This window comes from Rhinopithecus bieti, unplaced genomic scaffold, assembly GCF_001698545.2.
Source record: "Rhinopithecus bieti isolate Rb0 unplaced genomic scaffold, ASM169854v2 scaffold_24392, whole genome shotgun sequence".
Lineage (NCBI taxonomy): Eukaryota > Metazoa > Chordata > Mammalia > Primates > Cercopithecidae > Rhinopithecus > Rhinopithecus bieti.
In genome coordinates this window covers 1,047,588-1,061,652 of record NW_016812542.1, presented here as the reverse complement: position 1 = coordinate 1,061,652, position 14,065 = coordinate 1,047,588, and the positions used below count along the sequence as shown (strand labels likewise).

The following is a 14,065-nucleotide window of genomic DNA, read 5'->3' as shown; positions in this document are numbered from 1 at the left end:
GCATACATCATAATGTTCTATTGAACTGCAAATTTTAACTACATTATCTAGAAAATGGCAACTGATCAACTTTCAATAGAGGAAAAGAAGCCATAATGGTTTGAGTGACTGAAGAGATAAGTGAAAGCAAACTTTATTTTTTGTGCCTATAATTGGTGACTCTAATCCTCTTTTCTCATTAGTAAGTAGAGATGTAAGTAATCTTAATATAAATTAGAAACTGTGGCTTCATTGTAAAATTTACTTCTTTCCGTCTGTTAAATAAGCACAAGGATCTATATAATACTATAAGGGTTAATTGTTAATTTTATGTGTTACAATAATGAAATAATTAGAAGTAGGGACACAAAATAAATGTGAGTTGAATGGACAGCAATTGATGCTGTATAGTTAAGACATACAAAATCAGACAAACAGTAAAGATGTAGAAAACCAAACCAATCTAAAGGCTGTATTTGACCTTTGTAATAAGCTATTACAGAATTCACGAAAATGAGTTTTTATTACTTCATGAAAAATACCACTATTATAATTTTTTTCTAGATCTTAAACAATTATTAGACTATCGGATAACTGGGGCCTGTAAAATTGTTCTGCAAATATTAATAACTGCATTAAACATATTTCAATAGGTGCATACACATTTCAGATTTGAACATATAACACAATATATTATAAACAAGAAAAAAATGATCGTTGAATTTTATTATGATTAGTAATATCCATTCCCAATAAAAAGAATCTAAGCATTAGAGAATTTCAAAGTAAATGCTTTAATGAAAGTTATGAATGGTATTTAACATGGGAACTATGCATATGCAATATTATATTTTCATATCAAAGAAAATTCCATAAAATAGCTATATTAAATTTCATATGTAAACATGTAACAAATATATTTGTATTTTTTCATTTTATACAATGAATATTAATACATATTGCATTGGTTTATTTTAATGATGTTTATTTAAGTTCAATTGTACAAAACATAATTTGTGGTCAAAAGTATCAAGCAATAAATTTTAAATATTGTACAGAGAACAATAGATGACACAAAATTGTAAATCCCATGTAAAGACAGCCAGATAAGCTCATTGGAAATTTTTTAATTAAATAAGCTTAAAAAGATATTGGATTAAATGATAATATATGGAATATAAGATTTCCAAATGTTAATTTAGTTAACTCTTTTGTAGTAGCTATACACACACATACCACTTTCATGTACTATTTCTAGAAGTAAAATCGTAAACTATTTAAGATATATGTGAGTAGAACAAGGAAGACATCTTGAGGTCATTTTAGAAATGTACATGATTTTAAAGAGTCTGCACACAGTTTATGATTTTAAAAACAGATCCTTCAAGCTAAGTAAACACTTCTAATATAAAATGTATTTTTTCTTGATAAAACAAAAGGCAAAGCAAAAGCTTTTAGATTCACTTGAAAGAATTCTCTTTCTCTGTCTCTCACACAAACACACACATACACACATACACATACACATGTAAAGATTACAAAGAAATTGTTTCTTACTGAATAAGAAATAAAATTTTAAAATAAGTATACGTCTGTACAAACTGTTCTGGCAAAACTATCTTAAATATTTTTCCACAGTAGTAAAATAGAACCCTTCCACAAATATTGGTTCAATGCATTTAATTAATCCACTGTATACTATTTTCACTTCCTACTTCTAGAAAAATAGAAATAACAGCTAACAGGAGGTTTGGAGTTTCCCCATTTATGTCTTTTCCTATGAATCTTGATTTAAAGCTGGACTTGCAGGACCGTTGACAGAATGTTCTGGCCCCTCAGTGCCACTTGTGGGTTCAGAAGCTGCAGCCTGTTCCTTTGCTTCAGGGAGCTTTTCTGTGGCACCAAGTGGATTAACACAATTAGCATCCTGTTTTACTTTGTCCACTTCATTATCAAATTCAATTTTATCTTCTTGATGGTTGTTTTTCTTTACTTGTCCATTCTGAGCAGGGTAGGTGCTGGCAATGATGTCATATAGGAATTGGTATTGCTCCTAGTAAAGGAATTAAGCAGGAAATTACACGAAAAAAGTTGACGTCATTATTTTTATGCCAGATGAAGATTCGCAAGAACTAATGATTTATTTGTGGAAGTATTGGATGACAGAAAAGTACTTTGATATGTTCTCATAAAGATATCTAAATAATTTAGTTTCTTTATGGTCCTAAAGGGCTGACTGCAGGGTACTTTTTGAACTTTAGCTTGGAGCAACCCCACACCGGTGTTCACTCCTCTCGTGGGCCATTTCCATGCCCCTGCTCATGACGCCATGTTTTGTACCCATCTTCCTGTCTAACGCCTACACATTATTTAAGAATCAGAGCAGGAATCACCTGCTTCAAGAAGCGCTCCTTGATTCCTAAAGTTTAAATTAAATGCCCTCATTTGTGTTCTTCTTATAATTTCTCTGTCATTTTACGTACTACATTGATTAGTATATATCTGACTTTCCCTCAAACTCACCAATTAGACTCTTTATAGCAAGAGCATATAGCAAGCATTTGATACATTTTTAAGTATCAAGATTTGAAATCTCAATATCATACATGATTAAAAGCCTTATATAGTTTAGTGAGCAATTAAGTTTACATTGTGAATAAGGATTAATTCCCAGATGACCATCTACAATTACTACCACCTAGAGGGTATACACGATAGATTGATTACAAGAAAATAAAACTTATTTTCCTCCCTGTATCCACATTTCTTTGCAATGTGAATTTGCAGGCCCTCTCAAGAAGTGGGGTCTGTTTCCCTACCCCTTGAATCTGTGCAGGCTTTATGACTTATCTGACTAATAATATACAGAAGAAGACATCTGTGTCACTTTCAAGCCTGGGCCTCAGGTGGTCTCACACAAGTCTTCTTTCCCTTGTGGAACTTGCTGCTTTAATGTGAATAAGCCTGGGCTAGTCTTCTGGATGAGGAGGGACATGTGACCCACTCGCTGTTGTTGCCATAGCTAAATGGCAGCCACATGCCAGCCTACTGGCAGTGTAGGTCACTTCAGACCAGCCAAACTGTAGGGCACACATCAGCTGAAGGCAGACACATGAGTCAGCCTGGTCTCTATTGGCTGAGCTTGAGGGTGTCAGCAGAACATTCCAGCATATCATAAGACTACTGAACCATAATAAATGTTACTTGTTTAGGCCCCCAAATTTGGGGGTGGTTTATTACACAACACAAATAAATACAGCAGTGAAGGCAAGAAAATTAAGAAATTCATGAGCATTTAGGGAAAGACTCTTCATGAACTGTCACAACAAAGGGCTAAGAACTTTAGGCTCTTATTTAGACCGATAATTTAATGTGAATTATCATGTAAAACTAGAAAAGATAAAAGAATAGGAAAGAAAATATAGGAAAGGACAGAAAAGGAAAGAGACAAAAGAACAAAAGAGAGGAAAGGAGAGGAGGAAAAAAAAGGAAACCATCAAAAAGAAAAAAAAAAAATTTCCAAGCATGTTAAAAGCAACAGTGAAGTATACTTACAAATGTGGAAACCATGCCTGGCCTAGCTTTGCGTAGAGCTTTTACCACTTGAAAAATATCCACTACCTCTTCTGTTTCTGCACTTTCTAAGAGATTTAACAAAGCACAAAATATTCCCGTTTGCTGAGATCCATCCCTATAAAAGAAAGAAAAGATAGAAAATAATCCTACTTGTTACCAAAAGGGTGATATTAGAATAAAACAGGAAGAGAGAGAATATATTTTACTTCATGTTTATCATAATTATCTTATTCCAACCTCTTTCAAGAACCAAATTATTTATGCTAAATGCATTTTAGGCAAACTTTTCAATTTAAGAGTATGATAATCCTGGAATTGAAAACTTACTTGTCTTAGGCTTTAAAATATATTTTCTTTTATTTGGTATTTTATGGATTTTAATGCATTTTTATTTACATCTGAAGTTGTTGAAACGAATATCAGAATGCCAGTATGACAGATAAGGAAACCAAGATTTTGAGAAGAGAAAGGTATAGCTTGAAGCTGATGTAACCAGAAATATTAGACCTAATATTCTGTAAATTACTAGAACACATGCTTCTTCTTCACTCTTCTGCCTCTCTACCATGTTCACAAATGTTTTCACTTCTGCATCAGTAGAAAAGTAATACCCAGTAGAATTATTCATTAAAAAGAGGGTAATTAAATAGTTTACCAAACAACGAGAAGTATAAAGCATTATCATGAAGATTCGGTTTAAACAATATGTTACCAGCAGAGTGCTTTAGTTATTGTACATAAATCATATTCTAAGAAACATATATAGTTTTACAGTGTAAACTTCCCTTCCTCAGCTTTCTTTCCACATAAATGCTGAATATTTGTATATTTCTAAAGGTTTAATTCTAGTATATGCGATTCCAATAATAACAATTAGACTTTTTCAGAAATTCTAAAAGCTTTTCACTAGATTAACATTTCTCATTTTACTTTACTGTTTTTCATTTCTCATTTACTTCAATATTCTTTTTTGTGTAAACTTTTACATTATATATCTTTCTTTCAATTATATTGCTTATTTAAGATGAATATGTAAGCATCTATCACAGATGAAGGAACTAATAAAATCTAGTAGTATTATTGATATTATCACAATCTTTGCCCTTTGGTTCAGTTTAGAAAATTAAATAATGAGTTTCAAATCAAAATTGCTAAGCTTTGGGATTTCAGTTAATATTTAACTTAAAATATGTTTAATAAACTTCATGGTCATTAAACATATTAGGTGTTTTTGTGACAGCTAATAGAGTAGATCAATGTATATGAGTATATGTGTAATGTGATACCTATCTACCTATCTGTCCACACACCTTTCCATTCATTAATTCATTCACACAGATGACATTCCTGGCTCAATGTTAGCTACTAAGGAATCAAAGATGACATGACTCCAAGTATTAACAAACACAACTTAAAATTACTGGACTATAATATAACCACTTCTATTATATTTCTATAATAGTTATGCTGTGGAAACAACCAAGAGAGTGACTGACTCCATAAGAAGTTTTTACTGTGGTTATACGTTTCGTATATGAGGATAAATAGATAAGACAACATGTGAACCGAGAAGTCAAGCATTATGATTTTTAGAGCACATTCTACCAAATCCCACCCACCTGCAGTGAATGAGGAGAGGTGTACTCTTGTGATGCTTGTTCCCTTCGGAGGAATTCTTCTGGGGAAGTTTTTCTTTGAGGACCTGAATCATAGAGACTAATTCCTTGGGTTCTGCAGGAAGCTGCTCCACACTCCAGTTTGTATATTGGTACTGGTACACAGTTCGAGAGTCTTTCCTCTAAAATCAGAATTGAAGAGAGCATTAACTGGAGTGAAGGTCAGCTTATTTTCTAATTTGATAGTCATATTTTCTTCATAATTACTTTTATTTAAATAATTTTAAAATGTTATTCTGAACCATTATGTATATGATGGCCTTGTCTGCATAGAGTAATTTACATTCATTTTGCTACCAGATCCATTATACGAAAGAAACATACTCCCAAAATTGTTTCCATACCTTGGAATGTCTCAGTTCAAAGACACGAAGGGTGTAAGTTGGAGATTTGTTTGTGTCTTTCATGTCAACTTCGATATCTCCATATGTTTGCTTTCCTTCTCCCCAGTACTGAGCACAGATTTCCTGGATAAAAGAAGACAATTCAACAGTTTCTGTTTGCTATTTAAAGTATGCAAAGGATCAGTCTCCTTCTTTCTCCCTTTCTCTCTCTTTCTCTGTCTGTGCCTCTTTTCTATTAAATGAAAATTATTGTTTGCTAAAATTGAAACCTGCTTATAAAAATCCAGAATCTAGTTTAAGCATTGGGGACTCGTTTAATAAATATGTGGTATTTCCTCGTGTAAGAAAAGGGAAGCTGAGCACAATCGAGGTGGCTGCGACACCCCCGGAACAGCTGTCTTCCTTAGTGTAGGTCTTTGAGGTTTGCTCCTCTTTTCCACATGCTTATCATCACCTCTTCAATATTTATGGCTGGCATGAGTCAATGTTATTCACGACCCTTTCAATAACTCAGGTCCCACTGTTCCTTCAGTGGTTCTTGAGGAAGAAGGCTGCATCTTTTGGAGCTTTGTCTCTGTCATCTTGTTGACCAACACCATGAGCAGCTTTATATATTTTGTCTGCATATCTAAGGAAAGGGCCAGATTGAAGAGTAGATGAATCACAAAAGTGTTTCTTCTCGCTACCAACTGCTGTCTACCAACTACAACCCCTCAATTTCTGACAAATACAGGCAGTCCTGCCTGTACTTCCATCCTGTTTCCCAGCTTTCACAATTTATATAAAGGAAAAGACTGTGGGAATTCCACGCTAGAAATCTGGATGTATGTTCCTTTAAAACAAAAAACATAAAAAGCAACTTTCCATGTACAGGGGAAGGGGACCAGGTGAGGGTGAGAAAGAGTGGGATTTGGGGGAGAGAGATGGACATAATAAATCTTAAATCTTTTGCATACTTATAAGGTTATTCACTGAATAAGCTTGAACATATGTCAAATAATGTGGTCAGTGCTAAAGCTGAGTGAGATCTACCACCAGGGAAATTTTAATAATAACTGAAGATATTAAGAAAAGGATAAAATATCTGTCACAAGAATTAAGTAAAAGATCAAATTATATCTTAGATTCACCTTCAACTATAGACTTTTATGGCAATAAATATTACATGAGAATAAAGAAAGGAGGATACAGATATATTTTTCAGGACTTTGGTCTTGTTAAAAGCATAGGGTCAAAATTGGAAGAGAGTACACATTTAGTTACATGTAATATCAGTAAGTTTAGACTCAGTGATGACAATGCAAATGGTGTGTTCAGGCTTGGGCACAAAACCTGCTTGTCCACAGTGGAGAGGATGGAAAACATAAAAATGGGAGGAAGATGAAAGACACATGATGGGGTGATTGTCGAGGGCACTGGATATCACAAAAAGAGCTTGGTTTTTATCTTGAGAAAATGAGGAAAACAGAGTGAAATGTAGCTGTTATTTGCTGTGACACTGGCATTGCTGCGTCCTGGCTAATCTGTGAGTAGCAAGCAAGACTGGAGGGGGCAAACAGGAGAGACTGTCAGAATCCAGACATAGCTGATGGAGGACCAACACCAGGGTGAAAGGGGTAAGATTGAGCAGACAGAATTGTGTGATGGAGGGCTAAAAAAGATGTGGGTATGGTGATCAAGCAAGCAAGCCAAGACTGGAGAATGAAGATTTATGACAGAGAGGTTTAAAAAAAAAATCCTCAAAAGTACAAACCTGGTCTCCGTGTTTCAGTTCTGTCAGCATAACAATAACTTTGACTTTTCTTTGGAAGATCATCTGCCAAAAGTCACCAATGGTCTCCTTCAGTGGTCCCTGAGCAGCAATCATCACTTCAGGTTTCCAGTAGCTCTTTTTAGACAAAAAAGGGTGGGATTTTGTTACTACAGAAGAGAGCTCAGTAGATTCTTCAAATAACCATTTTGAAATAGAGTTACTTAGTTTGATATCAATGCTGTCACATACAAATAGTAAGATTCCTATGTCCAAGAAACAATGTAATAGCTATGTGCAAAATAATTATGCAGATAATAATTCTTAGCTAATAATGTAAAATCAAGATTGCAACATATCTTGGGAAACAAGTTTTCCTTTCCACAAAAGACACGTCTTTTTGTTTCTCTATAAAGGTTAGTGTGATTGTAAAAAGGAAATGCTTAAGCATTTCAAACTACCTTCATCATGTCTATACTAATTTTAATTAGTGTCTTTACATTCTTATTATATTTCTTAATTAAACTAATATTCTATGAATGTGTGCTTTAGGAAACTTTGGAAAATAAGTAAATCCAACTTAGTGTATAAATAATAAGTGTTTAATAAATGACTGAAGTTTCATTGTTTGAATTCTCAGTTAATTAAAAAAGTGGGGGATGTGACACAGACTCACCTAGTAATTCAGTTAATCTGAATGAAAAGTTTCTAACCATACAAATATACAAATTTGGCTTTGCCTACAATTTGGATATCTGAGCATGTATAAACATTTTCAAATACTTGTATTTGCTCAAATTTTACTATTTTTAAAATTGATGTGATTATAGCTATATTTGTCATAAAATATAACCAATAGCATTAACTTATTTTGTATCAGGTTATTAGGTTATAGTATTTTTAAATCTTTCATTAAGTTAAAATGTAGCATTGAAATTCAAACTCTCATGTCAATCTATATGTAGTTATGACCAAGCTCATTATTCTTTTATAAAATTGCTTAATGAATGGCCCTAATCACATAGATATGACTTTAAAATTGCTGGATCTTGGGTTTTGCAATTTAAGTACCTACCATTATAAAAGATGCATTGATGTATTTGCTTGGTTCCTCTGAATCACTGTCATCGTCAGAGGATTCATCTGAATCATGGTCACTCTCTTTACTCATTTCCAGCTCATGTTTAAGTGGCACTCTGTTATAGTCATCTATGTAAAATAAATCAGTAGTAAGCCTTCCTTTCAAAAATTAAATTTCTTCTTCATTGTCATGTGGAAATTTGAAAGTATTTAAAAAGGGACACATTGCATTACGAAAACTTACTGATGTGCATGAAATAAGATCCTATATAAAATTCGGTACTTGTTGATAAACAAATTATACAACAAAAGTCTAAGGAAAAGGATTACAGGAAAAAACATGGAACATAATTCCATGTCAAACAACAAATACATATCGTAACATTGTATATGATTATTTAATTTTTAATACATACACTTTAATTTCCCATAGACTGTTACAATTCTGCTTGATAAAAGTTTACAAAATACATAGCTTAGATTTTTTTCCCTCAATTACATTCCAGCAACATTAAATTAACAGTCTTATATAGGTAGCTTTGATTAATTATTGTTTAACCCAGAAAATTATTTGATCCATAATTTCTCACTGTTTCTTAATTGCTATAATTTACAATAACTTGGTCAAATGATTTAACCATATCACCATCAATTCCATATTTTAAACTACATTCATAAGGACTCCTGTGGAAATTAACTAGGTCAGCCATGCACTGATCTGATTTATTTGGTCGTCTAATTTATCAACTTGTGTTATATTTTATCCATGCTAATTTTAGTTTACACAGCTGAATAAAATTACCATATGTGATCATGTTAATATGCTTAAATAGGCCGGGCGTGGTGGCTCAAGCCTGTAATCCCAGCACTTTGGGAGGCCGAGACGGGCGGATCACGAGGTCAGGAGATCGAGCATCCTGGCTAACACGGTGGAAAACCCCGTCTCTTACTAAAAAAATACCAAAAAAAAAAAAAAAAAAAAAAAAAAAAAACTAGCCGGGGCGAGGTGGCGGGGGCCTGTAGTCCCAGCTACTCGGGAGGGCTGAGGGCAGGAGAATGGCTGAGAACCGGGAGAGTGGAGGCTTGGCAGTGAGCTGAGATCCGGCACTGCACTCCGCTGGGCGGAACAGAGCGGAGACTCCGTCTTAAAAAAAAAAAAAAAGGTGAAACCCCGTCTTCTACTAAAAAATACAAAAACTAGCCCGGGCGAGGTGGCGGGCGCCCTGTAGTCCCAGCTCCTCGGGAGGCTGAGGGCAGAGATGGGCGTAACCCGGGAGGCGGGAGCTTGCAGTGACCACTGCACTCCAGTTCCGGGGCTTACAGAGCGAGGACTCCGGCCTCAAAAAAAAAAAAAAAAAAAAAAAAAACGCTTAAATAGTAGAATTCAGTAGAATTCAAGTCTTGAAACTGCATATTTTGATCTGTTAAATTTGATGATTTAGAGTTTTATAGAGTATTTACCCCCTACTTTCAACCTCCCAGATATAAGGGATAAAAAGGAAACACAAAGAGAACAAATGGGTGTAATTTTTACTCTTTGTCAATTACCCTGGAGTAAATAACTGAAATAAACTAAAATGAAAGAAAATGAGTAAAAGAGACTTGCTCTTTTTTCTCCCAGCTTTAAATATTTCACTTGTATGACAACCCATTTCTGAAATAATTTGTAAAAAGAAAACACTGAATACAGTCTACCCTCCAAAGCCCATTGTAAATGTTCAGGATTATAAGTCTTTGCAATAACTAGTATTTCAATACTTATTAACTTCTTCCCTATTAACAACGAAATGTTGAAATCTTGCTTCAAGATCATTTGTATGAGTGTGTGTCCCACATTAAACAAATCCAAAAGAGCTTAACTTTATCTGATACGAAAAAAATAAAATAAACTACATACATGGGATGACATTAGAATTCCTGTTTTTATTTTTATTTTCTTCCTGATTTCCAATGTGCTGTGTCCTCCAGCTCCTATATGAAGGAAGTCTCTGAAGAAAAAAAATGAAAAACTCCTTTAAAATGTAAATATTGGCTTATTGCATAATAAGATACTCCCTAAGGAAAAGCATTTCATTATTTTTTGTGAAATTTGCATATGCTCCCTATAGGCCGTAATTTTTCGGTTTGCCTCTGATTATTTTTTTCTTTAAATTGCTCAGGCATTTAGTCCTTTAGACAGGGTGAGTATGAGCTAAAGATATATAATATGTAACAGACTATGTCTCCTTCTTCAGAGCTGCTTGACAGAAAAATAATATAGTTTGTTCTTATATAAGTTGAAAGCAGTAAACTGATGTTGATCTATATTGCAAAAGCAATGGTAAGTTATTTTAAGTTATCAGAAATAAACTTTGGAGACACCACATTCATAGGAGACTTGGCACATGTTTTGAAAGTTGATTCTTAATTTGTTTACACCTTCTAGATTGATTTCCTCTCACCCACAGTTACTAATTAGTCAGAAGAGAGCTATCATTTCTACAGACGAGGCTCACAAATATTTTTAGTTTTCCTCCTACTTAATCTAGTCTACCTTCATTTGTCACTTGTAAAACATCAACCATTTCTTAACTGGCCTCTTTGTCTTCAATCTCACTTGCTCTGATCCTTCTAAAACACAAAACAGAAGATGCTCTTCTGAAGATGAACTTTCCATCACTATAAGAAAACAAAAAACCTCCTCAAAATAGTGTAAGAAGTCTTTAGTGATATGCCCCTGACTATTTCTCCAGCCTTACACCCTTCTAGGTCCCTCCATACTTCTATCAAACCAGCTTCCTCAATTCTTGGAAAGGCCAAGCTTTTCTTTAACTCTTGGCAGATAAACATGTTTGTTGTTGGTGGTGGTTGGTTGTTTTTGTTTTTTTCTTGCTTGAACTACCCTTTCCCCTTTTGGTTGCTCTAATAACTTTTCTTACCCTATAGGTATCAGTTTAAATGCCAATTTATTCTGGAAGACCTCCCTGCCTCCAGTCTTTCCTCTCCACTAGTCCTTAAATAAGTATTTGTGAAGTGAACAATATTTAATGATAATATTTAATGTTACAAATACCTTAAACTGAGAAAGCTCCTCATGTGCAATTCAGTAAGATTTTATACACACATACATGCATGTATATTTGTGTGTGTATATAGATACATATTTTTTCAGCATGGTACCCTCGTTCAAACTAATCATAGCACTCTGTTCCAAACCTCATTCATAGCTATGTAATTGAGTGAAAGCAAATATCATCATTGAATTTTAGGCCACTTAAACACCACCATGAGCTGCATGAAGGACCACATGTTTTGGAAATTACAACACCTTGTGCTCTTGTGAGTGTAGTCAGCGAGGCAGCCTGTGCCCTGTAGCAATACTCAGGATTATAGGTGGAATTAATGATTCACCTTCATCTAAGACACAAAGGATCTGTCACTCTTAAATCTCTGCCTGCTTCACATGCCATCACAAGTCTAAGCTTCCCAGTGCATCCACATTCCCCAGATTTTTATTCCTGAATGGTTATTTGTATCCTCAGATACAACCCAGTCTCTTACACCTTACCCAACAGTGCCTTCCTCCCCTGCCCTCTGATGCTCATAGTCTGTCATCTGTGAACTCCCATTTATCCTAATCATCTTCTGCCAACAGTCACTTCACCTTTTTTTTTTTCTTTCCACCAATTGAAACATGGATGTCAGCTAAGGACACCACCAATGACTCAGCAGCCCTTTTAAGAAAAAGTTGACTTTTCCCCTCATACTCCTTTTACCTCACAGCTTTAAGAAAAGATACGTGTTCTCCTTACTCCCTGATTCTACTTGCAAACCATTTCTACTTATTCTTTTTCAAATAAACTAACCACTTTGATATTCCTGCCATCACACTATGCTAGCTTCTATCCACTGCCCTTCACTGGGAAGTGCCAGGTATTGATTTCTGAATCACTCCACCTCATTTAGTTTTAGGTTTGGCTAAGTATGTGCCCTTCTTTCCAAGGTCTATCATCATTTTTGGTTAATTCAACATTGACAAGAATGATCTATCCAACACTCTAGTCTCTTCATTTCTTAGCTTCTTCACCTCCCATGACTTTCCCTCCACTTCCCAGTCATCCACTTTCATCATTCCACCTTTGTAGGTTTCATTCCACCACAACTTCAATTATCCCTGTTGTTGAGAATTACCCCTATTATTCCTGGTCATTTATTTTAGTATGTTCAACCTAGTAATCTGTAATTCTATCAAAATGTCCAACTTATTATCCTTACTACTTTCTCTCACCTCCCTCGTGTGGCCAATTTGCTTTTTATTTTCCACCTCAGTCATCATTCATCTGTAAACACCCTCAACTTGTTTGCCTCACTACTTTCAAATAGACACTTTTCAAAATCTAGATAGGTTTAACTCAACTATCTGCACACACAGCCTCTACCCTCAAAGAGCTGAATGCTGCTATAGAAAACAATACAACCAACTGACTAATTCCCTTTAAACTCATAACCATAAATTTACACGATCAAATGATAACTTCTGGCAATCTTACTGCCTCAGCCTAGGGAGATTGCTTTTCTACTTTGAGATAACTAGTTCATACCCTTCCTCAAGCATTAAGCTCTTCTTTGCCCTACTCGCTCCTGTATCTCTCAACTCTCAAGTGATGATCTCGCCTCATATTTTCTTGAAAAATGAAAGATCATCAGGCAAGCGCTGCCTCAACTTCCCAATACCAGATTGACCAACCGACTTGCATCTCTACCCTCATCTTCTGTCTTACTGTCTGCTTAAATGGAATAATTTCACTGCTTCTATCTGTGATCTGGATCACATCCTCTCATCCGTCTTCCCGTGACCACTTGCAGATCATTTTGACTCCTGTGCCTAGGATTGTACTTGGCACACAGCAGAAACTCAAGCACATTTGTTTAGTGAAAAAAAAGTCTGTCTTTTATATAGTAAATAAACATTCATAAGAATGTTTAACTTAAATGTATAACTGTCTCTAAACAGCGTATGTGTTTATGTGGATTAGTAGGGCAGGTATAAAGTATATTGAATATGGTTGATGTATCAGCTAGAAAAGCAAGAAAACAACAATAAAACACTACTCTGCTTGAGACTACCCTGTGCCTGCTAGTTCTTCCATTGTACGTACAGGTCTTCTGAGGTATTGAGTCACTTGGTGATTACTGGATGCTCTACCTCCACCCCCATCTTAACCCCACTTTGATCCTAAACATTAAATGGTTCTGCATCTGACTAAAAGCATACTCCTGGTCTTTCGAAACTCTGAATTTACCAGTTTGGTACATTACAGAATGACCCAGTAAACTGGAAATCATAAGTGGAACAAAAAAAACACAAAACACTTTTTTGACAACGGAGCAATTTGAGGACAGATATGCCAACTTTCTGAAATTATAGTGAACTACATGCTAGGTTAGCTGTCAGAATAATTGCCTAATAAATAGGTTAGGACACATGTACTTATCCTTTACTGTCTGTCTGGAAGCTCCAGCCAGTTCAACTTCCTAAGCAGTCATAAACTCTTCTAATGATTTCCTTTACAAACGAAAACCAGATATGGTTTTTAAAGGTGATATACTATATTGCCTTTGGCAGATGAGTTTTGTGGTTATATACTGTTATTTTGACACTTTATTTTATACCAACTTAA

At 34.8% G+C, this 14,065-nt stretch overlaps 1 protein-coding gene across 1 annotated transcript in view; it reads right to left on the bottom strand.

Moving 5' to 3' along the window:
• Positions 1–675: 675 nt before the first annotated feature.
• Positions 676–14,065, bottom strand: part of PTPRC (protein tyrosine phosphatase receptor type C) — a 123,284-nt gene continuing 109,894 nt past the window's right edge. The window contains exons 27-33 of the mRNA XM_017896544.1: positions 10,303–10,393; positions 8,401–8,534; positions 7,329–7,463; positions 5,576–5,698; positions 5,175–5,353; positions 3,535–3,670; positions 676–2,032 (exon numbers count right to left, since the gene is read on the bottom strand). Coding sequence (XP_017752033.1) covers positions 1,757–2,032; positions 3,535–3,670; positions 5,175–5,353; positions 5,576–5,698; positions 7,329–7,463; positions 8,401–8,534; positions 10,303–10,393 — 1,074 coding nt within the window. The 3' untranslated portion in view covers positions 676–1,756. The remainder of the gene's footprint in view (positions 2,033–3,534; positions 3,671–5,174; positions 5,354–5,575; positions 5,699–7,328; positions 7,464–8,400; positions 8,535–10,302; positions 10,394–14,065) is intronic.